The sequence below is a fragment of the Trachypithecus francoisi genome, unplaced genomic scaffold, assembly GCF_009764315.1.
Source record: "Trachypithecus francoisi isolate TF-2019V2 unplaced genomic scaffold, Tfra_2.0 Lachesis_group3, whole genome shotgun sequence".
Lineage (NCBI taxonomy): Eukaryota > Metazoa > Chordata > Mammalia > Primates > Cercopithecidae > Trachypithecus > Trachypithecus francoisi.
In genome coordinates, this window is record NW_022681468.1 from 84018700 (window position 1) to 84041287 (window position 22588).

General features: G+C 39.2%; 1 long non-coding RNA gene and 4 gene segments (V, D, J or C); 1 reads left to right on the plus strand and 4 right to left on the minus strand.

The window, feature by feature from the left end:
• LOC117070008 overlaps window positions 1–22588 on the minus strand; it is a 677437-nt gene that overhangs the window by 378232 nt on the left and 276617 nt on the right.
• The window catches only part of LOC117070016, a 705780-nt gene that overhangs the window by 349306 nt on the left and 333886 nt on the right, over window positions 1–22588 (minus strand).
• Window positions 1–22588, plus strand: part of LOC117070040 — a 405055-nt gene that overhangs the window by 320060 nt on the left and 62407 nt on the right. The window lies entirely within an intron of this gene.
• Window positions 1–22588, minus strand: part of LOC117070011 — a 387464-nt gene that overhangs the window by 293103 nt on the left and 71773 nt on the right.
• LOC117070037 lies at window positions 19797–20761 on the minus strand. The segment is given in 2 exon segments: window positions 19797–20291; window positions 20515–20761. Coding segments are annotated over 2 exon segments (345 nt in total).

A 22588-nucleotide genomic window follows, 5' to 3' on the forward strand; every position in this document is an offset into this window, starting at 1 on the left:
AACCATTCTAACCCAAAACCTGTTCAAGGACAAAGAATGTGACTGGACTCCCAGTTGCAGGTTTGAGTACAGGTTGCAGGTGCCTGAAGAGTTCTGTGTTCTCACTGCACAGAAGTACAGGAATGAGTCTCCTGGTTGGTTGGCGGTAATATGCAGGGAGACATGTTTAGCATTTTTATTCAACAGTACTGTGAGCCTTCTGTCCTGTTTTCTATCCACATTTGAACAAATCTCCATTAGGAGAGTAGGGCCTTCCCTGTTTTCTTCTTGTACCAACAGAAATAATTCAAAGCCCCATCTGTATGGCTGTCATTGATAACAGCCATTTCTCTCTCCTAGACATTTAGATTTGAATAACTGTATCACATCCTTTTCTTGGCCACTCATCACCATTGAAACAACGACAATGGGTTACTGGGTCATTTTCTGAATGTACATTTTCTTTGCAGAGTATCTGCAGGAAACTTGTGGAGAACTAACGTGACCCTCCCTCCTTCTCCAGACTTGTGATGGACTCCTCCAGAAGCCCTGCACTTACAGTTCAGCTGAATTTGAATAAAGCTCCCAGGGGCTTTTCCATTCTTCTTGCCATTAGAATCATCAATGATCTACACTATCTGGGAAGGAGAACATATTCTATTCTCAGCGTGTTCTTGCTCTTTCTTAACCTGGCTATAAGCCAATAGGAGACAAGCTATGCTCTGCCCAATGGAGTTGAACATTCCACTTCCCTGCATGTGAAAATGAAGTGCTACCATCTTGTGTGCAGACCTCTAATTGCCAAGGCAACGTATACAACGCTCACACGTTCTGTCTTTAGAAGGAGAACTGGCATGTCTGCCTATCCCTTATAACATCTTACTTCACAAGTAGGAAATTAGTAGAAAGTCATAAAGTTTATATTTCTGGTGATTAAGTTATAGATCTTGCATTTAAAGTTTCTGTTCTGTAGTAGTTCTTTATAGAGTTTAAGGTAGATATAAGGAAAGAAAAAAAAAAGGCTGACAGTACAAAGTAAGAATAGAAGACTACTAGACTCAAATGAAAACACAGAGAATGTTATCCATTGATGCCTTATGCATTTTTTTTTTTAAATAAAGAAGCAAGCAGATATTCATGCCATGTAGTAACAGTCTTCTTTGGTGTCCTAGTAAGACGAAGTCTCTATTCTAAGACAAACAGTGTTGGAGCTAAGCTTCAGACCCACTGAGAAAGTTCTTACCATGAACATGTCCTTCTGAGTCTTAAGTTAAAACATACTGAATGGAAAAGTTTGAGTAAATGACTGACAGCACGAATATGAAGGAACTGGTGCTTAAATAATGGCCCCAAATGATGGTCTGTTACCACAAAATGGTCATTCCAGACTCACTCTCAAGAAAGTCTTGGAGAGAAAGACAAATATTTTATTAGAGATGCAAATTTCTATTTTAATGTTTATGTTTAAAGAAGCAACAGTGCAGAGTCTTCAGAGAGACCATTAGAGTTACTCATTTGGATTTTGGAGAGTCTTCCTGGTTCGAGTCTAGACTGACTGTGTCTCTCATTTTATTAGACATTTTGGATCTGGCAGGAAAGATAAACTCATAGTCAAAGAAAATAAATAATGTATAGCCTTTGATTTCATTTTTATCACTGAACTCTAGCAGCTAGGCACCAATCAATGAGACAGAGGCACATCTCATGGCTTAGGAGAGTTTGGCTATGTTGGCCAACCTTGGATTATTCTGTTTCTGGTCAACCTTGTCTTACAGATGGTGTGGTTTTTTTTTTTTTTTTTTGAGTTTTGCTCTGTTGCCCAGGGTGGATGCAGTGAAGTAGCATGATCTCAGCTCACCGCAACCTCCAACTCACCGAACCCTCCTGGGTTCAAGCGAGTCTCCTGCCTCAGGCTGCCGAGTAGCTGGGATTACAGGCATGTACCACCGCACCTGGCTAATTTTTGTATTTTCTTTTTAGTAGAGACAAGGTTTCGCCATATTGGCCAGGCTGGTTTTGAACTCCTGACCTCAAGTGATCCACCCACTTCAGCCTCCTAAAAGGCTACGATTACAGGTGTGAGCCACCACGCCCAGCCCAGGTGGTGTTCCTAAGAAACGTTATAAAGATTGTTTCTTCCGGCCGGGCGCAGTGGCTCACGCCTGTAATCCTAACACATTGTGAGGCTAAGGTGGGCAGATCACAAGATCAGGAGTTTGAGACCAGTCTGGTCAACATAGTGAAGCCCCATCTCTGCTAAAAAAAAAATACAAAAAATAAGCCAGGTGTGGTGGTGGGCTTCTGTAATCCCAGCTTTTGGGAGGTTGAGGCAGGAGACTCGCTTGAACCTGGGAGGTGGAGGTTGCAGTGAGCCGAGATTGTGCCATTGTACTCCAGTTCAGGCAATACTGTGAGACTGTCTAAAATAAATAAATAAATAATAAATAAATAAATAAAATTGTTACTTCTTTGTTTTACTATTAGTTGCAAATCTTCTTTCGGAAATTTAGGACTGCCTGTGTTGGATTTTCTATTTTAGGCTCTCAATAAGTTTAACTGGATGAAAAGGAAATGAGAATGGAGTAGAAGGGCTAAAGTAGTCTCATATATTCAAAATGCTTAAATAAAAGAAGCGCAGAAGCAGGCACACAATGAAGTTCAATTGGAAGGCTTCCCTCTTTTTTTTTTTTTTTTTTTTTTTTGAGAAAGAGTCTCGCTCTGTCACCCAAGCTGGAGTGTAGTGGCCGGATCTCAGCTCACTGCAAGCTCCGCCTCCCGGGTTCACGCCATTCTCCTGCCTCAGCCTCCTGAGTAGCTGGGACTATACAGGCGCCCGCCACCTCGCCCGGTTTTTTTTTTGTACTTTTTAGTAGAGACGGGGTTTCACTGTGTTAGCCAGATGGTCTCGATCTCCTGACCTTGTGATCCGCCAGCCTCGGCCTCCCAAAGTGCTGGGATTACAGGCTTGAGCCACCGCGCCCGGCCTGGAAGGCTTCCCTCTACTGAGTAATAGATGAATTGGCATGCAGACTTAATATTAGAGTTCCTCATCCAGTTCCTTGATATTATCAATAGATGTATTTGAAAAACATTGGGGCATAATTGATGGCTATTGGAAAGAAAAAGTAGAGCATCTTAGGATGTAAATTAGGTAAATTTGTGCAGAATTGACCAAGTATATAGTAACACCAGGAACACTTGACTCGGAAAGGCATTGGAAAAATTTTTATTTCATGAAGTATTTAGAGCAGTGTGTCTAGTTTTGGCCCAAAGAGATTTTAATAACTACTTTGTGAAGTAGGGGTGCTATTTATTTTTTACTTTATTGAGACTGAGTCTCACTCTGTCACCCAGACTGGAGTGCAGTGGCGTGATCTCGGCTCACTGCAGCCTCCGCCTCTCAGGCTCAAGTAGAAGTACTATTTAAAACAGGTTTCATCCACATTGAGGAATTATCTGCTAACTGGTGGAAAGATCCCATTGATATCTGATATATGTGCAAGACATTTAAAAAGACTTTAATCTGAGCTTTATTATCCTGTAGAAAGGATTGATGTCCATGGTCCTGAAGTACCATGGAGCTGTTATACCAAATGCCATCGGTTTAAGAACCAATAAGGAGGGGAAAAATTGGGAGACAAGGAAATCCATCACATCACAATTATGTGCCTGACTTTTTCCCAAAGAGATTTTTAGTAACTAGTTTCTGAAGTAGAAGTACTATTTAAAACAGGTTTCATCCACAGTGGGGAATTATCTGCTGGCTGGCAGAAAGATTTCATTGATATCTAATATACGTGCAAGACATTAAAAGGGACTTTAATCTGAGCTTCCATTCAAAAGAATGGAATACAACCTTACATGTTTTATTTTTGTACCAAATATACACTGGACTCTGTTGGAAGAGTACAGAGATCTTTTTACTGACAGTTTCAATATGTGTTTTGAACAGTATAAATTTAAAAGGTATTCTGATATAGCAAGGTTTCAATGGATAGACCAATAGAATCCATCACACATCACAATTTTTGTTTCTTTGTCTCTCATTTTTTTTTTCAATCTTTATTCGTTCTTAAACTCATGATATTTGGTATACTAGCTCCATCGTACTTCAGGACATAGCACTCCATTCTATAGGATAATAAAGCTCAGATCAAAGTCCCTTTTTAATGTCTTGCACATATATTAGATATCAATGGAATCTTTGCTTGAACTATTAACAACTTTGCAAGGCAGGGTGAGCTCTGCTGCCATGAAAAAGGTAGAAGATAAGTGAAAATTGTCAGTGCTTCAATTTCAGTTTGTTTTCTCTGTATCAGTAAAGCTACAACCAGGACTTGTGTATGTTGTACATGAAAACATACAACTTAGTACTTAAAAAGCTGATTTCCCTTTGATAGTCCAATCATTGTAGTCTACCTGAGGAATGAATGGTTTTTTCATTAGTAAAACATATTCACACCTACTTCTTGTGAAATCATAACACCAGCATTGTTAGGGCAAAAATATTTGCATCTTCTTTCTTGGCTTGTGTTTTCCAATATAAAGAGTCCCAGATTAATGTCAGTGTCTCTGCCTGAACCATTTACTGACTAGAATCAAGCCCATGCATCTCCCTCCAATCGCCAAGTTTCTCCTTTAATGTCAAAGAATGAGGATGTTGATGCCTTCATAATCAGATGGCTATAAATCATACTTTTGAGGAAATCTGTTACTGAGATGCCTGAAATTTATTATTGAAATCAACTACTTTTAAGTGTTAATGAGTTTCAGGGATTTTAGCAGCATATTCTTTGTCATATCCTTTCCAATATACTTTCATAGTGTAAGAGCTCACCTATATCAATATGCCGAATACTAAAGCAGATGTCTCATTTAAACTACTCTTATTCAACACATCGGAAGACAGTGTAAATATAAAGCTGCCCCCCAAAGAACTATACGCCATTTCCCAAGATGGCCTCATTTAGTTTATTTTCCAAGTTAGGCATCTGGATATTTTTCCTGCCAGAGTGCAGTGGTCTTCCGTGATTGAAAAGCCTAAGCAGATGAAGGAAGTTTGGGGTGTCTAGATTTCGGCAATGTATGTTCCAAGTAAAAAATGTGATGCACTCGAGTCCCAGTTCAGAGTCTCTTGAAGTCTGTGCAATAGTATTTATTTTTTTCCCTGTTATAAAGTCAATGTTGTAATGCAACAATGAAAGGATATGACGTATTTCAAGATGTGTTATTAGTGGCTTATCAGTGCCTATCACATGCCAACCACTGTGCTTTTAATTTTATATCAATTCTTTCATTTAATCCTCAAAGACTAGAAGAAGTTGAAGAACACAAAGAGGCAGCATATGAACCTAGATAGATCTGATAAACAAATCAAAGTTTGATTATATTATTCTGCTAATGTATCAACACCTACAACAAATCTTAGATAAACAAAAGACTAATAAGAAATGTCCCTTTTTATCAGCTTCCTCATAATTATACCTAGTGAATAAAAGTATATGAATGAACATCTTTTAAGGTAAGACTCCACAGAGATAAAGAATTGAGAGAAAATAATATGATGCAAGTCAATATGGTGGTTCACTCAGCCTAATATGGCTCTGATAGTGGTATCCAACCATGTTGTCTCCAGGAATAGAAAGTAGGAAGTAGAAGGATCTGAAAACAGAAGCTCTAGAATACTATCCTTAAATATAAAAGTTTTCCCAAAACTATCTTACTGCTTTGTGAACCACTTAAAGTCTGGCTTCTTGAATTACTATTGATTTATGAATCTCTGTTTTTTAGAGTACTCTACCTCAACTTTTAGCTGTCCCTGAATTCCTGCAGCACAAAGAGCATCTCTCTTTCTGTTCCTCGCCCCTCACTCCTCCAGCAATAGATTGCCATTGTTTGTTATTTAGTGCTTACTAGACTCAACGTATGGGTAGGTGGACTTCTCTATTGCCTTGGTCCAGCTTCAATCTTAGATTGGCCCCATGTGCTTGGATCTTGGATTTAGGGTTTTCTCAGCATTCATACCTTTCCTCCCTGTGGCAGCCAAACACTGCCGTGTTTCTCTGTGGGTGTCGTGTGAGAGAGTTTTCTGCTTCTTTCTTACAGGTATCAAAATTAGAATGGTATTGTTACAGGGTCTTCAGCTCAGAGTGGTTTCCTGTTTCTTACCCAAAGGTAGAAGTTGGTTTTTTTTCCTTGACTCTTTTCTTTGCTGTTGTGGATCTTAACCTGTGCTCTGGGGGATGACAGAATGTGCTGTCAGCTCTTTAGCCCCATCCCCAACAGCTTAAAGCTTTTCCTCCTGCAACAGGCTGATTTAAGTAAGAATGCTGGGATTTGTGCTTTCCTGCAGTGGCTGCCGATCATGTCTTGTAAGCCTACACTTTTGCTGGGGCTCTCTCTGTGTCCCACCCTGCCCCTAATTACTTCTTCCAACATCTGTGAAATGGCCCTACCAGTGAATGTAAACTCCTTCCATGTCTGCAACTCCCAGCAGTTCTATATTCTGATGATAGCTCTCACTCAATCTTTTATCCAGTTTCTTTTTCTTGCTTGTATGGCAGACAACATTTCTTTTCCTATGCTCTGCTGAAGTTGTGCCAGTCCATAAGCTATCTGTCTCCCCTTGAAGGAGCCTTTTCCTCATTGGAGTCCAGCCTACTTGTTTGCCCTGTAATCTCAGGTCTCTGATGGGTTAAAGCAAAGTTATAATTTTTCTATTTATCCAGCTTTACTTATTGAGGTAGAAGCAACACTCTTTTCTAGCAGGAATGTGAACTCTGGCAATCTTCCATTGCATCTAAAATTGAAATGTTAGTATCAGAAACGTAAGACCTTTGTCAGTATTCTCTCTGAACCATAAGAAGCATTGCAAATCATCATATCGTTGTAAATCACAGATCGTAATTGAAATGCCTCCTTCCTATTCAGTCTGAGAAGGAGGGCATTGTTGTCCCTTCTGCTGTACTGTTTTCCTTCCCATTTTCTTTTAAAAGAAGAGTAAGGTCTTTTCTTTAAAAATGTTGAGACAATTTTATATTTAATTGTTTAAAGTCTCATAGAGACTAGAGTCTTTATTGGGCCTGTGTTGATGGAAGAATTGGCAAGTGCCTGAGTTATTGAATCTGTGGCTTCAGTTAAGTTGTGAGTCATGGTAGTAAATTTGGACTCAATAAAGAGAAATCCCAAGGAAGGTAGCAAGGCTGAGGAATCACATAATTACAATCTATTTTCGTTCGGATGGGTTTCCTCTGAGCCCTTAATAGATTTTGAAGATGAGTTTATGGATATTATGAATATCTACAGAGCAGTCTCCACATTTTTATCTACCTTGCTTTTAATAAAAACATATGGGGAGAAACATTTTTTAATCCATCCAAGAGAACTTGGATGTTTCTCTTGAAACAATTAGAAGCAACTGAAGAGCTTTGCGTAGGACATATTTTCTTTTCCTGAATGAACAAGTGATTGACTGAACCCATGAGAGTAAGAATCCAAGTATGGCAATCTTATTTTGAATTCAGTTTGATAAAATGTTAGAGGAGGAATGTCTAGTTTGCTCTGAAATAGGTAACAATCAGGAAAGAGCAGATACTTTGTGTATTCCTGTTTTGGTTCTGGCAAGTTGTCAAAACCTTAGCTGAGAGCACAGAATTAAGAGAAGAGGAAGGTTAAGGCTTAGGCACTGTGTCAGGCCTGCAGCCACATGTGATAGGGTTCACTTAGCATCCTTAGCAGAGGATTCACAGGAGGGATTTTTAGGAAAATCTGTAGGGAAGAAAAATGACTCATCAGAGTCAGAAGATTAGTCTTATGTGCTCGACCAAAACAATTGGGTTTGGGGACTGAATAAAGAAATATGGGATTTAGAAGCTATAGTCTCATTTCTGGAGTTTCCATGAATTAGGTGGCTACAAGATTAACTACAGATCCTAGCATCTGTAGCAGTGTCTCCCCACATATCTCCTTTCTCTGTTGTGGTTAACCAAATCTTGTGATAGGCATGTGACTGCAGGGAAGACCCAACTAGCAGACCCAGCTGCAAGGAACATGAGAATCAAAAAGCAAGATAAGCCAAGCTGGAGTTGGCAAGGATTAGAGTGAAGTTTAGCCAAGGAGATAGAAAAATGCATCTGATCCAGAATAGGCTGCTGTTCTACATAGTCCGAAGTACTCCAGTCTATAGTCTCACCAAGATTGCACCTCTCTCTGGCCAGTCTTTAAGGATCCTGCCATAAAAATGTTTATTTTGTATGCATGCTTTTTTTTCTAGTGTCTTCCATACTGTTCTCCTCAAGAGACTTAGTAGAGCAGATATAAAGTCCTGTACAATCAATTACAGCTTTAAAATTCCATGTTTCACATGTTGCTTTTTTAAAAAAGCATCCATGGGATGAAATAGAGATGTGATGTTATCCAAGCAGTATGGCCTTTACGTATGGTCCTGTATGGTTTCTAAGGAAGTTGTGAGGGTGTGCTTCCTGGAATGAACTAAATGACTTCCTTTCTAGGTCTTATCTTATGCACCCTAACCACCAGCTGCTAACAAATGCCTGGGTTAGGTTTGTGAGATTTTCCTGAGAATGTGGGAATAGGCAATTGCCTCACGTTGAGTTCTGACCTTTTTGTAAGGCTCTTCTAACATTTTCTTCACAGTGGGTTCTTTGAGACAACAGAAATATGTTGCAGAGTCTTCTGGCTGTGACGATGATATGAAAAGCTGAATAGTTTTAGTTGCTTTCTGGAAGTTCACTGAATATTGACTCTGTGTTGCATTGGTTATTGCATCTGTTTGCTGATAAATGAGGAAAATAATCTTCCCATTGGCATCTTCTGGTAAATTTCATGAATATGAAATTTATTATTGATCTTTCCCACTTCCTTAGCTTTATGTTTCCTGTCTTTTTTCACCTTTTGGGGGTGCATGAGGCTTTGGGGTTTTTGTATGTGCAGCAGGACAAGCTGCAGACAAAATCCCTCAGACACTGAGTTAAAGAAGGGAAGACTTTATTCAGCTGGGAGCTTCGGTAAGACTCAACAACCGAGCTCCCCTGAGCAATTCCTCTCCCTTTTAAGGGCTCACAACTCTAAGGGAGTCTGTGTGAGAGGGTCGTGATCGATTGAGCAAGCAGGGGGTACATGACTGGGGCTGCATGCACCGGTAATTAGAATGGAACAGAACAGGACAGGGATTTTCACAGTCCTTTTGTATACAAGGTCTGTAATCTGTAGATAACATAATCGATTAGGTCAGGGGTCGATCTTTAACTACCAGGCCCAGGGTGTGGCACTGGGCTGTCTGCTTGTGGATTTCATTTCTGCCTTTTAGTTTTTACTTCTTCTTTCTTTGGAGGCAGAAATTGGCATAAGACAATATGAGGGGTGGTCTCCTCCCTTAGTGTGTAGATGGTCAACTGAGAAGGTAAGACTCTAAAAACATGGCCTGGCAGAAATATGGGTTATCCCCATTTATTGGTAATGCAACTTTCCTTCGCTGAGCCATCTTTGGGGTGATTCTGGATCTTGTTAAAAAATACTTGCCAACTCTTTGGAGACAGCTTGTGTACCCATGGTTATGCAATAACCTTGGTTGAGGCACTTGGAGGGATATCTTTTGGTAAAGAAGTTCAAAAGTCAGAAATATCAACTGTTTGTCCCAGCTAAAATCTGATAATAAGAGATTTGAAAGGATTTCTTTAAAGGGCTGTATAGTCAAAAGTTGACTTAATTAAAACTGATATTTAGGCTCTGTATGTATTTACTTACTGATTTAAGGCCTCTGTTCTCTCTCTCTGTAAAAATTTCTCAGGCAACTGAATTTCTTCTTAAAGCCCTGCTAGTCGTGTGCACTCCCTCTGTCTCTCTGTTTCCATTGCCCTTTCCTTCCTCTTGCCACTCTCAGTGCCACATAAGAAGACAAAAACAAACAAACAAACAAACAAAATAAACAACTCCAACGGCCTGGGATTCCTTAAGAAAAAACAGAAAAGGTGCCACAGACGCATTTATGGGAGAAACTGACATTTTTTTTCCTCAGGGAATCCCAAGAGTTGAAAATGGACAGAATCCTTTCAGATCTAAAACTCTGCTCTCCTTTGCATTGCACTACCAGAAAATTTTGCTTCTGGAGTTACTTGAAATTTCTTTTTATTGTGAAAAACTTGCCTTTGGTGTGTATAATGGCTTGGGAATGGGCTGATCACAGAGGGGGCTGATTGGCAATGGGTTGCCCACCAGCCTCAGGGGGAATGTATTTGCAGCAAAATGCACAGTGAGAACATGGCATGTCCTAATCCTCATGGTGTTTACCTCTTTTGGGCGATCCAAAATTTAGTGTGAGTTATGCTTTGAATTCAATGGTCCAGATAGAAAAAAGAGACTAAATTAAAAGCACCTATCTAAATGAAATTGGTCACATTATAAAAGCCTATGATAAATTTATATAATTTTGTGTTATCTTGGCATCCATGTTTTCAATCTTCCTCTAACACAACCAACTTTAAAAAGCTTAAATTCCCTGTCTCTATATTTTGAGATGCAAATCCTCTATCTCGTTTCACCTGAGAGTTATCACTTTAGAAATGCAAATTTAGGCCGGGCGCGGTGGCTCAAGCCTGTAATCCCAGCACTTTGGGAGGCCGAGACAGGCGGATCACGAGGTCAGGAGATCGAGACCATCCTGGCTAATACGGTGAAACCCTGTCTCTACTTAAAAATACAAAAAACTAGCCGGGCGACGAGGCGGGCGCCTGTAGTCCCAGCTACTCGGGAGGCTGAGGCAGGAGAATGGTGTAAACCCGGGAGGCGGAGCTTGCAGTGAGCTGAGATCCGGCCACTGCACTGCACTCCAGCCTGGGTGGCAGAGCAAGACTCCGTCTCAAAAAAAAAAAAAAAAAAAAGAAATGCAAATTTAGGGTTGCCTAACTAACAGTTGCCTAGAGCAATAAAATAGGTAATTGGAACAGTGAATAAAAACAACTATTTAAAACTGGTAAATAAATCATATAGTTCTATAAGATCTGCTTCTGTGTTCTTATATAGAACATATGCGTGTCTATATATTTCTATATATTTATATATTACATATGCGTGTCTATATATTTATATATATTTATATATTACATATGCGTGTCTATATATTTATATATTTATATACTACATATGCGTGTCTATATATTTATATATTACATATGCGTGTCTATATATTAATATATATTTATATATTATATATGCGTGTCTATATATTTATATATATTATATATTACATATGCGTGTCTATATATTTATATATTTATATATTACATATGCATGTCTATATATTTATATATATTTATATATTACATATGTGTGTCTATATATTATATGTATTTATATATTACATATGCGTGTTTATATATTTATATATTACATATGTGTGTCTATATATTTATATATTACATATGTGTGTCTATATATTATATATATTTATATTACATATGCATGTTTATATATTTATATATACATATGTGTGTCTATATATTTATATATTACATATGTGTGTCTATATATTTATATGTGTTATGTGTATGTGATGTTTCACTACTAAAATGTGTGAAAGAGCTCTAATTAATTGGCTTATAGAAAAAGTAAGCATTTAAATATTTTATGAGAAAAATAGAAACCTTAACTCAAACACCTTCAAGTTCATGTGACTTTAGTAATCTTTAACACATAAAGACAATTTAAAAATTATTGGTGAAATAAAATAGAAACCTCTTCAGAATTTAGACATTTTGTCTGAGTCCATAGGACTATTGTTCAGATATTATCTCTGCTAGATGTTTTAAGATCATAAAATGTGTTTTTATGACAATTTTTGACACTTAACTTGTCTATAAACTATGTTTTTGGATTTGGGCTTTTAGGATATGGTGAAGCCTAGCTCCAGGGATTGTCCTTTGTCTTGAACTCTGTATATGGTGCTTAATTAGAGTTACTTACTTCCTCAGTTTTTCACTAAGAATAAGAGTTACTAAGAAGTAACATTACAATTAATATATGTAATTATACTAGCTATGGTGAGGCACAGTGGCTCACACCTGTAATCCCATTACTTTGGGAAGCTGAGGCGAGTGGATCACCTGAGGTCAGGAGTTCAAGACCAGCCTGCCCAACATGGCAAAACCCCATCTCTACTAAAAATACAAAAAATTAGCCAGGTATGGTGGTGTGTGCCTGTAATCCCAGTTGCTTAGGAGGCTGAGGCAGGAGAATTGCTTGAACCCAGGAGGCGGAGGTTGCAGTGAGCTGAGATTGCGTCACTGGACTCCAGTCTGGGTGACAAGAGCAAAACTCCGCCTCAAAAACAAAACAAGACAAAACAAAACCAAACAGCAACAACAAACTACTAGCTATAAGAGAAACAATTCTATAGGCAAAGTGTATAAAGTTGTTTGTGTTTTTGATAAAAAGCTTCTAAGAAGGCATGGGAATCTGGCTTCTGTTAAAGAGAAAGGAATTTTTTCCCAGCATGGAGATCTTTTTAAATTAAGGTTTTAAAAATTAATTAAAAATTTTTTGATTAAAAAAATGGTGGATAAAACTAAATGAATATAGAAAGTTGAAAAATTAAATTCTTGTTCTAGGGTAGACTGATAGGACAAGACTAAAGATTTAAGCAAGCTGTAGAATGTTTGTGGAAGACTCATCTTATGGAAGGAATTCTGTGTGTGATTGTTTCATTTGTTTTTTCTTTCTTTTTCTTTTTCTTTTTTTTTTTCAGACAGGGTCTCACTCTGTCACCCAGGCTGGAGTGCAGTGGTGTGATCTCGGCTCACTGCAACCTCCACATCCCATGTTCAAGTGATTCTCATGCCTCAGTCTCTCAAGTAGCTGGAATTACAGGTGTGTGTCACCATGCCTGGCTAATTTTTGTATTTTTGGTAGAGTTAGGGTTTCACCATGTTGGTCAAGCTGGTCTTGAACTCCTGGCCTCAAGTGATCCACTCGCCTCAGCCTTCCAAAGTACTGGGATTATAGGCATGAGCCACCACACCTGGCCATTCTCAATTCTTATCAATATATGAATCAATCAAAATTTGTTGAGTGTTTCCTACATGAATTGTTGTGCTGGGTTGATGTAAGGGAACAATTGAGAAAGGATCTTGACCATTGGGCAAACTGGTAAGATAACTCAGGGTTCCTTGGGTAAAGCTGGAAATCAATCAGAATAAAGCACAATGAGAAGAGAAGGCAAGGCCAATATAAAATCGAAGTACTTGTAAATGCCATTTCCCCAAAACAGATATTTAAAACCTTGGAAAAAATACTGCTAGTGGCCTTTCCAGATAACTAACAAGATTAACAATCTAAATACTTACCGTGTACAATCCTCATGTCCAAGAAAGAACCAGACAAATTTTTTTTTTTTTTTTTTTTTTTTTTTTTTTTGCTGTCTTTCTATTGATAAGCTGTGGGTACCTGGGAGAAGAAAGAGAGGTTACTTTTCACTTTCAGATAGGAATGCAGAGATCCAAAAGGAGTTTATATGTGTAGCTTCAGTCAAATAGTAATTCACTATGGTTTTTGAAACTGAAATCTATGTAATTTTCTCTGAATCTAAGTTATCTGTCATATAATTACCAAGCAATTAAATAATTATCGGGGCGGAGCAAGATGGCCGAATAGGAAGAGCTCCAGTCTCCAACTCCCGGCGCGAGCGACACAGAAGACCGGTGATTTCTGCAGTTTCAACTGAGGTACTGGGGTCATCTCACTGGGGAGTGCTGGACAATTGGTGCTGGTCAGCTGCTGCAGCCCGACCAGCGAGAGTTGAAGTAGGGCGAGGCATTGCCTCACCTGGGAAGCACAAGGGGGAAGGGAATCCCTTTTCCTAGCCAGGTGAACTGAGACACACAACACCTGGAAAATCGGGTAATTCCCACCCCAATACTGCGCTTTAAGCAAACGGGCACACCAGGAGATTATACCCACACCTGGCTGGGAGGGTCCCACGGCCACAGAGCCTCCCTCATTGCTAGCACAGCAGTCTGCGATCTAACCGAAATGGCAGCAGCGAGGCTGGGGGAGGGGTGCCCGCCATTGCTGAGGCTTAAGTAGGTAAACAAAGCCGCTGGGAAGCTCGAACTGGGTGGAGCTCACAGCAGCTCAAGGAAACCTGCCTGTCTCTGTAGACTCCACCTCTGGGGACAGGGCACAGCTAAAAAACAACAGGGGAAGCAGCAGAGGCCTGTGCAGACCCGAACGACTCTGTCTGACAGCTTTGAAGAGAGCAGTGGATCTCCCAACACGGAGGTTGAGATCTGAGAACGGACAGACTGCCTGCTCAAGTGGGTCTCTGACCCCTGAGTAGCCTAACTGGGAGACATCCCCCACTAGGGGCAGTCTGACACCCCACACCTCACAGGGTGGAGTACACCCCTGAGAGGAAGCTTCCAAAGTAAGAATCAGACAGGTACACTTGCTATTCAGCAATATTCTATCTTCTGCAACCTCTGCTGCTGATACCCAGGCAAACAGGGTCTGGAGTCGACCTCAAGCAATCTCCAACAGACCTACAGCTGAGGGTCCTGACTATTAGAAGGAAAACTATCAAACAGGAAGAACACCTATACCAAAACCCCATCAGTACTTCACCTTCATCAAAGACCAGAGGCAGATAAAACCACAAAGATGGGGAAGAAGCAGAGCAGAAAAGCTGGAAATTCAAAAAATAAGAGCGCATCTCCCCCTGCAAAGGAGCGCAGCCCATCGCCAGCAACGGATCAAAGCTGGTCAGAGAATGACTTTGACGAGATGAGAGAAGAAGGCTTCAGTCCATCAAACTTCTCAGAGCTAAAGGAGGAATTACGTACCCAGCGCAAAGAACTAAAAATCTTGAAAAAAGAGTGGAAGAATTGATAGCTAGAATAATTAATGCAGAGAAGGTCATAAATGAAATGACAGAGATGAAAACCATGACATGAGAAATACGTGACAAATCTACAAGCTTCAGTAACCAACTCGATCAACTGGAAGAAAGAGTATCAGCGATTGACGATCAAATGAATGAAATGAAGCGAGAAGAGAAACCAAAAGAAAAAAAGAAGAAAAAGAAATGAACAAGCCTGCAAGAAGTATGGGATTATGTAAAAAGACCAATCTACGTCTGATTGGGGTGCCTGAAAGTGAGGAGGAAAATGGAACCAAGTTGGAAAACACTCTTCAGGATATCATCCAGGAGAACTTCCCCAACCTAGTAGGGCAGGCCAACATTCAAATTCAGGAAATACAGAGAACACCACAAAGATACTCCTCGAGAAGAGCAACTCCAAGACACATAATTGCCAGATTCACCAAAGTTGAAATGAAGGAAAAAATCTTAAGGGCAGCCAGAGAGAAAGGTCGGGTTACCCACAAAGGGAAGCCCATCAGACTGACAGCAGACCTCTCGGCAGAAACTCTACAAGCCAGAAGAGAGTGGGGGCCATATTCAACATTCTTAAAGAAAAGAATTTTCAACCCAGAATTTCATATCCAGCCAACTAAGTTTCATCAGTGAAGGAGAAATAAAATCCTTTACAGATAAGCAAATGCTTAGAGATTTTGTCACCACCAAGCCTGCCTTACAAGAGACCCTGAAGGAAGTCCTAAACATGGAAGGAACAACCGGTACCAGCCATTTCAAAAACATGCCAAAATGTAAAGACCATCGAGGCTAGGAAGAAACTGCATCAACTAACGAGCAAAAAAACCAGTTAATATCATAATGGCAGGATCAAGTTCACACATAACAATATTAACTTAAATGTTAATGGACTAAATGCTCCAATTAAAAGACACAGACTCGCAAACTGGATAGAGTGAAGACCCATCAGTCTGCTGTATTCAGGAGACCCATCTCACATGCAGAGACATACATAGGCTCAAAATAAAGGGATGGAGGAAGATCTACCAAGCAAATGGAGAACAAAAAAAGCAGGGGTTGCAATCCTAGTCTCTGATAAAATAGACTTTAACCCTCAAAGATCAAAAGAGACAAAGAAGGCCATTACATAACGGTAAAGGGATCAATTCAACAGGAAGAGCTAACTATCCTAAATATATATGCACCCAATACAGGAGCACCCAGATTCATAAAGCAAGTCCTTAGAGACTTACAAAGAACTTAGACTCCCATACAATAATAATGGGAGACTTCAACACTCCACTGTCAACATTAGACAGATCAATGAGACAGAAATTAACAAGGATATCCAGGAATTGAACTCATCTCTGCACCAAGCAGACCTAATAGACATCTATAGAACTCTCCACCCCAATCAACAGAATATACATTCTTCTCAGCACCACATTGCACTTATTCCAAACTGACCACATAATTGGAAGTAAAGCACCCTCCTTAGCAAATGTAAAAGAAGAATTATAACAAACTGTCTCTCAGACCACAGTGCAATCAAACTAGAACTCAGGACTAAGAAACTCAATTAAACCCGCTCAACTACATGGAAACTGAACAACCTGCTCCTGAATGACTACTGGGTACATAACGAAATGAAGGCAGAAATAAAGATGTTCTTTGAAACCAATGAAACAAAGATACAACATACCAGAATCTCTGGGACACATTTAAAGCAGTGTGTAGAGGGAAATTTATAGCACTAAATGCCCACAAGAGAAAGCAGGAAAGATCTAAAATTGACACTCTAACATCACAATTAAAAGAACTGGAGAAGCGAGAGCAAACACATTCAAAAGCTAGCAGAAGGCAAGAAATAACTAAGATCAGAGCAGAACTGAAGGAGATAGAGACACAAAAAACCTTCCAAAAAATCAATGAATCCAGGAGTTGGTTTTTTGAAAAGATCAACAAAATTGACAGACCGCTAGCAAGACTAATAAAGAAGAAAAGAGAGAAGAATCAATAGACGCAATAAAAAATGATAAGGGGATATCACCACGGACCCCACAGAAATACAACTACCATCAGAGAATACTATAACGCCTCTACGCAAATAAACTAGAAAATCTAGAAGAAATGGATAATTTCCTGGACACTTACACTCTTCCAAGACTAAACCAGGAAAAGTTGAATCCCTGAATAGACCAATAGCAGGCTCTGAAATTGAGGCAATAATTAAGAGCCTACCAACCAAAAAAAGTCCAGGACCAGATGGATTCACAGCTGAATTCTACCAGAGGTACAAAGAGGAGCTGGTACCATTCCTTCTGAAACTATTCCAATCAATAGAAAAAGAGGGAATCCTCCCTAACTCATTTTATGAGGCCAACATCATCCTGATGATACCAAAGCCTGGCAGAGACACAACAAAAAAAGAAAATTTTAGACCAATATCCCTGATGAACATCGATGCAAAAATCCTCAATAAAATACTGGCAAACCGGATTCAGCAGCACATCAAAAAGCTTATCCACCATGATCAAGTGGGCTTCATCCCTGGGATGCAAGGCTGGTTCAACATTCGCAAATCAATAAACGTAATCCAGCATATAAACAGAACCAAAGACAAGAACCACATGATTATCTCAATAGATGCAGAAAAGGCTTTTGACAAAATTCAACAGCCCTTCATGCTAAAAATGCTCAATAAATTCGGTATTGATGGAACGTACCTAAAATAATAAGAGCTATTTATGACAAATCCACAGCCAATATCATACTGAATGGGCAAAACTGGAAAAATTCCCTTTGAAAACTGGCACAAGACAGGGATGCCCTCTCTCACCACTCCTATTCAACATAGTGTTGGAAGTTCTGGCTAGGGCAATCAGGCAAGAGAAAGAAATCAAGGGTATCCAGTTAGGAAAAGAAGAAGTCAAATTGTCCCTGTTTGCGGATGACATGATTGTATATTTAAAAACCCCATTGTCTCAGCCCAAAATCTCCTTAAGCTGATAAGCAACTTCAGCAAAGTCTCAGGATACAAAATCAATGTGCAAAAATCACAAGCTTCTTATACACCAGTAACAGACAAACAGAGAGCCAAATCAGGAATGAACTTCCATTCACAATTGCTTCAAAGAGAATAAAATACCTAGGAATCCAACTTACAAGGGATGTAAAGGACCTCTTCAAGGAGAACTACAAACCACTGCTCAGTGAAATAAAAGAGGACACTAACAAATGGAAGAACATACCATGCTCATGGATAGGAAGAATCAATATTGTGAAAATGGCCATACTGCCCAAGGTTATTTATAGATTCAATGCCATCCCCATCAAGCTACCAATGAGTTTCTTCACAGAACTGGAAAAAACTGCTTTAAAGTTCATATGGAACCAAAAAAGAGCCCGCATTGCCAAGGCAATCCTAAGTCAAAAGAACAAAGCTGGAGGCATCACGCTACCTGACTTCAAACTCTACTACAAGGCTACAGTAACCAAAACAGCATGGTACTGGTACCAAAAGAGATATAGTCCAATGGAACAGAACAGAGTCCTCAGAAATAATACACACCATCTACAGCCATCTGATCTTTGACAAACCTGAGAGAAACAAGAAATGGGGAAAGGATTCCCTATTTAATAAATGGTGCTGGGAAAATTGGCTAGCCATAAGTAGAAAGCTGAAACTGGATCCTTCCCTTACTTCTTATACGAAAATTAATTCAAGATGGATTAGAGACTTAAATGTTAGACCTAATACCATAAAAACCCTAGAAGAAAACCTAGGTAGTACCATTCAGGACATAGGCATGGGCAAGGACTTCATGTCTAAAACACCAAAAGCAATGGCAGCAAAAGCCAAAATTGACAAATGGGATATGATTAACTAAAGAGCTTCTGCACAGCAAAAGAAACTACCATCAGAGTGAACAGGCAACCCACAGAATGGGAGAAAATTTTTGCAATCTACTCATCTGACAAAGGGCTAATATCCAGAATCTACAAAGAACTCAAACAAATTTACAAGAAAAAACAAACAACCCCATCAAAAAGTGGGCAAAGGATATGAACAGACATTTCTCAAAAGAAGACATCCATACAGCCAACAGACACATGAAAAAATGCTCATCATCACTGGCCATCAGAGAAATGCAAATCAAAACCACAATGAGATACCATCTCACACCAGTTAGAATGGCAATCATTAAAAAGTCAGGAAACAACAGGTGCTGGAGAGGATGTGGAGAAATAGGAACACTTTTATACTGTTGGTGGGATTGTAAACTAGTTCAACCATTATGGAAAACAGTATGGCAATTCCTGAAGGATCTAGAACTAGATGTACCATATGACCCAGCCATCCCACTACTGGGTATATACCCAAAGGATTATAAATCATGCTGCTATAAAGACACATGCAGATGTATGTTTATTGTGGCACTATTCACAATAGCAAAGACTTGGAATCAACCCAAATGTCCATCTGTGACAGACTGGATTAAGAAAATGTGGCACATATACACCATGGAATACTATGCAGCCATCAAAAAGGATGAGTTTGCGTCCTTTGTAGGGACATGGATGCAGCTGGAAACCATCATTCTTAGCAAACTATCACAAGAACAGAAAACCAACACCACATGTTCTCACTCATAGGTGGGAATTGAACAATGAGATCACTTGGACTCGGGAAGGGGAACATTACACATCGGGCCTATCATGGGGAGGGGGGAGGGGGGAGGGATTGCATTGGGAGTTATACCTGATATAATGATGAATTGATGGGTGCTGACGAGTTGATGGGTGCAGCACACCAACATGGCACAAGTATACATATGTAACAAACCTGCACGTTATGCACATGTACCCTAGAACTTAAAGTATAATAAAAAATAAAATAAAATAAATAAATAAATAAATAATTATCAAGAAAACAATGCCAAATTAGATATGACCTCAAGGCCATGGCTCGCTTTTTGTGTTATATATTGAAGCAACTGAATTTCCTTTAGGTTTCTCTTTTATCATGGATGAGCCTCTGGTAAGTTCCCCAGACTCCTGTGGTGAGCATCTGTGCTAGGTGAGCACCTGTGGCTCAGCTTTAGGTTAGAGTACAGGTCTTGGAGGCCTGGGTATTACTGTGTCTCTGCGCCACAGAAGTAGGTTCCGGAGTAACTGAGCTGGGAGGCCATAAGGTACAGGGAGCTTTGCTGCTTTTTTTCATTAAATGTAGCAACTATTTTGTCATGACTCTTCTGTTCTCCACCTTTCAGCAATATCATCAGGAAGACGGGCACTTCACCATGCTTCTGCCTGTACCAGTGTACAGAATATAAAGCCTTTGAGGAATTGCAGTTGATGATAGCATCTTCCCCTTCTTGGAGGATCATGGCTTGAGGACCCTGCACTGGTTTTTGGCTTCTCACCCCTGATCAGAAAGACAATCGAATGAGACACTCAGTCTCATGAAGGGAAGGGTGATTTTCTTCCTTCCTTCCTTATTTAAAACATTAAGCATCACCACATAATTACAGTACATTTTCCTTGCTTCTTAGGTTTGGTTCTTAAAAGGGCCCTTCCCAAGACAGAAAGCTATTGTCATTAAGATGCTGTCATATCACAACCTCTCCCAGACTGAATCGTGTACTCACAGGTCAACTGCCACAACAAGGTGCCTGAAAGCACTTTAAGGAGAGTCTCCATCCTCGGCCTGCCAGAATGTCCAGTCAGCTTCTGAATGGGCTTCCTTAGTAGGAGTTGCTTTGAACTCAGAATAAGGCCTGTTGCAATTGTTTCCAGGATATTGTAACTTTGGGGACAACCAATCAGAGACACATGACAACAGTTTAACTGCACAGAGCTAAATGCACCTGTCTAGAACACTTTTTAAACAGCTCTCCCCTGTGGCCAGACTGAGGAATGTTGATTAAACTGTGGATTTTGGCTTTTCTTGAGTAAGTTTTCGTCCAGGATAGGCTTTTTTCTTGCTATAAGAAGGGCCTATCCATATACTGTTTTACAGAAAGAATTACTTCAGAATTAAGAGAAAAAGGAAGTATCAAGGGAAAATTTATTATATATATATTTTTTACTTTACATATGTATTTTATATACACACCTGCACATGGATATAATATATAAGTATGTGAACTCAGAGTAATATTTCAAATGGTGACATTTCATGGTACTATTTACTTGTGCAGATTTCTTCGAGTGCTCATCATTGTCTTCAAGATAATGTAATGTACGAACATCTCATAATGGCTTTTAATTATTTTCACAAAGTGGTTTCTGCTTATTGCTTTAGTTTTATATTTACCGATATACATTTTGAGTTGTATGCTGTAGCCATTCTGAATTAGTTTAATGTCATTCTCTTAAACTAAATATTGACTTCATGTCTTTGTACATTCTATTTATCTTTTTCTATGATACCCTTTCTCTGACTCCACTTTTGGCTAACTGTTTTACAAATCTTAACTTAGATACTACCTCCCATAGGCGGTTTTCCCTTACATTCAAGTTTCTGAGTTAAATGCCACTGCTAGATGGTCATATTCTATGCTTCTCCTATGATGGCTTTTATTATACTATATTGTAATACACTCTGCAATATTACCTGTTCCCTGAAGGCAGAAACAATGCCTTATTCTTCTCATTTGCATCTATTGTTTTCGAGTCTAAGACACATATTAGGTATCAAATGAATAACCTTATTAAGTAAAATCTCAAGTAAATAGAAAACATATTTGGTAACCCCACAAATACTATGGTTACTCATTTATAAAATTGAGCATTAAGGTACAACTACTTTGCAGTGGTAGTTTGAACATTTTATGACATATATGATTTTAATTATAGCATAATTCTGGCTTTTAGTCCTCAGGTTCATTGTGTTCTGTGTCGCCTTGTACATGCTATTTCTATCTTTAAGATCACTTCCTCTACCTTCTCTGTCTTTAAACTTGATTGACTCCTACTAAATCTTTAGGTCTCAGCATAGGCAAGACATACTCCAGGCTGCCCCTGACTCAACTCTAAGGCTAAGATGGGGGTGGGACTTTCCATATGCCTTCATACCTCCCTTTGCTTTCCCAAGGTTGGCCTCATTTCACTTTACTCTGTTTGATTAGTTGCCTACATAACTAATTAGACTACACATTTAGTGAAAGAAGATATTATGTATTTTTCCATAGCTCTTTTTTTCCCAGCATGTAACATTTATGCAGAACTCAGCAGGCACCCAGTTAACAATTGCTAATTGAGGAAGATGAATAAAACTTGAGAACAAAGTTATCTGGAAATCATTGTCCTTGCACTACAGATGAAGGTCCTGATATAAAATGTTAAGAAGTTGATTCACTTGCTCTAGAAGATACAACACACTATGGCTAGAACAATGCTAGAAAGTAGTTTTTTCCAATGCTGTTTCCCAAATATACTAGGTAAGAAAAGAATATAAATAGATAACTGTGGGAATGAATGAAATGTGGAAGTTGAAGCAGCCTGAAGAGCTTGAACAAAAAGGCAGGGATAACATTGGATGCAGTATTCCTTTTTCTGGTATGATTCTATGTTGCTTTAGAAGGATAAAGACAGCATTAATATATTCCCTCCCCATTATGCAAGACATGAAATGGAGTAAATGTAACAGCAGTTAGAGTGGAAACTGTCCATTGGAACAGAAATTTATAATGGATTTCAATAATTTATAAATCACGTTAA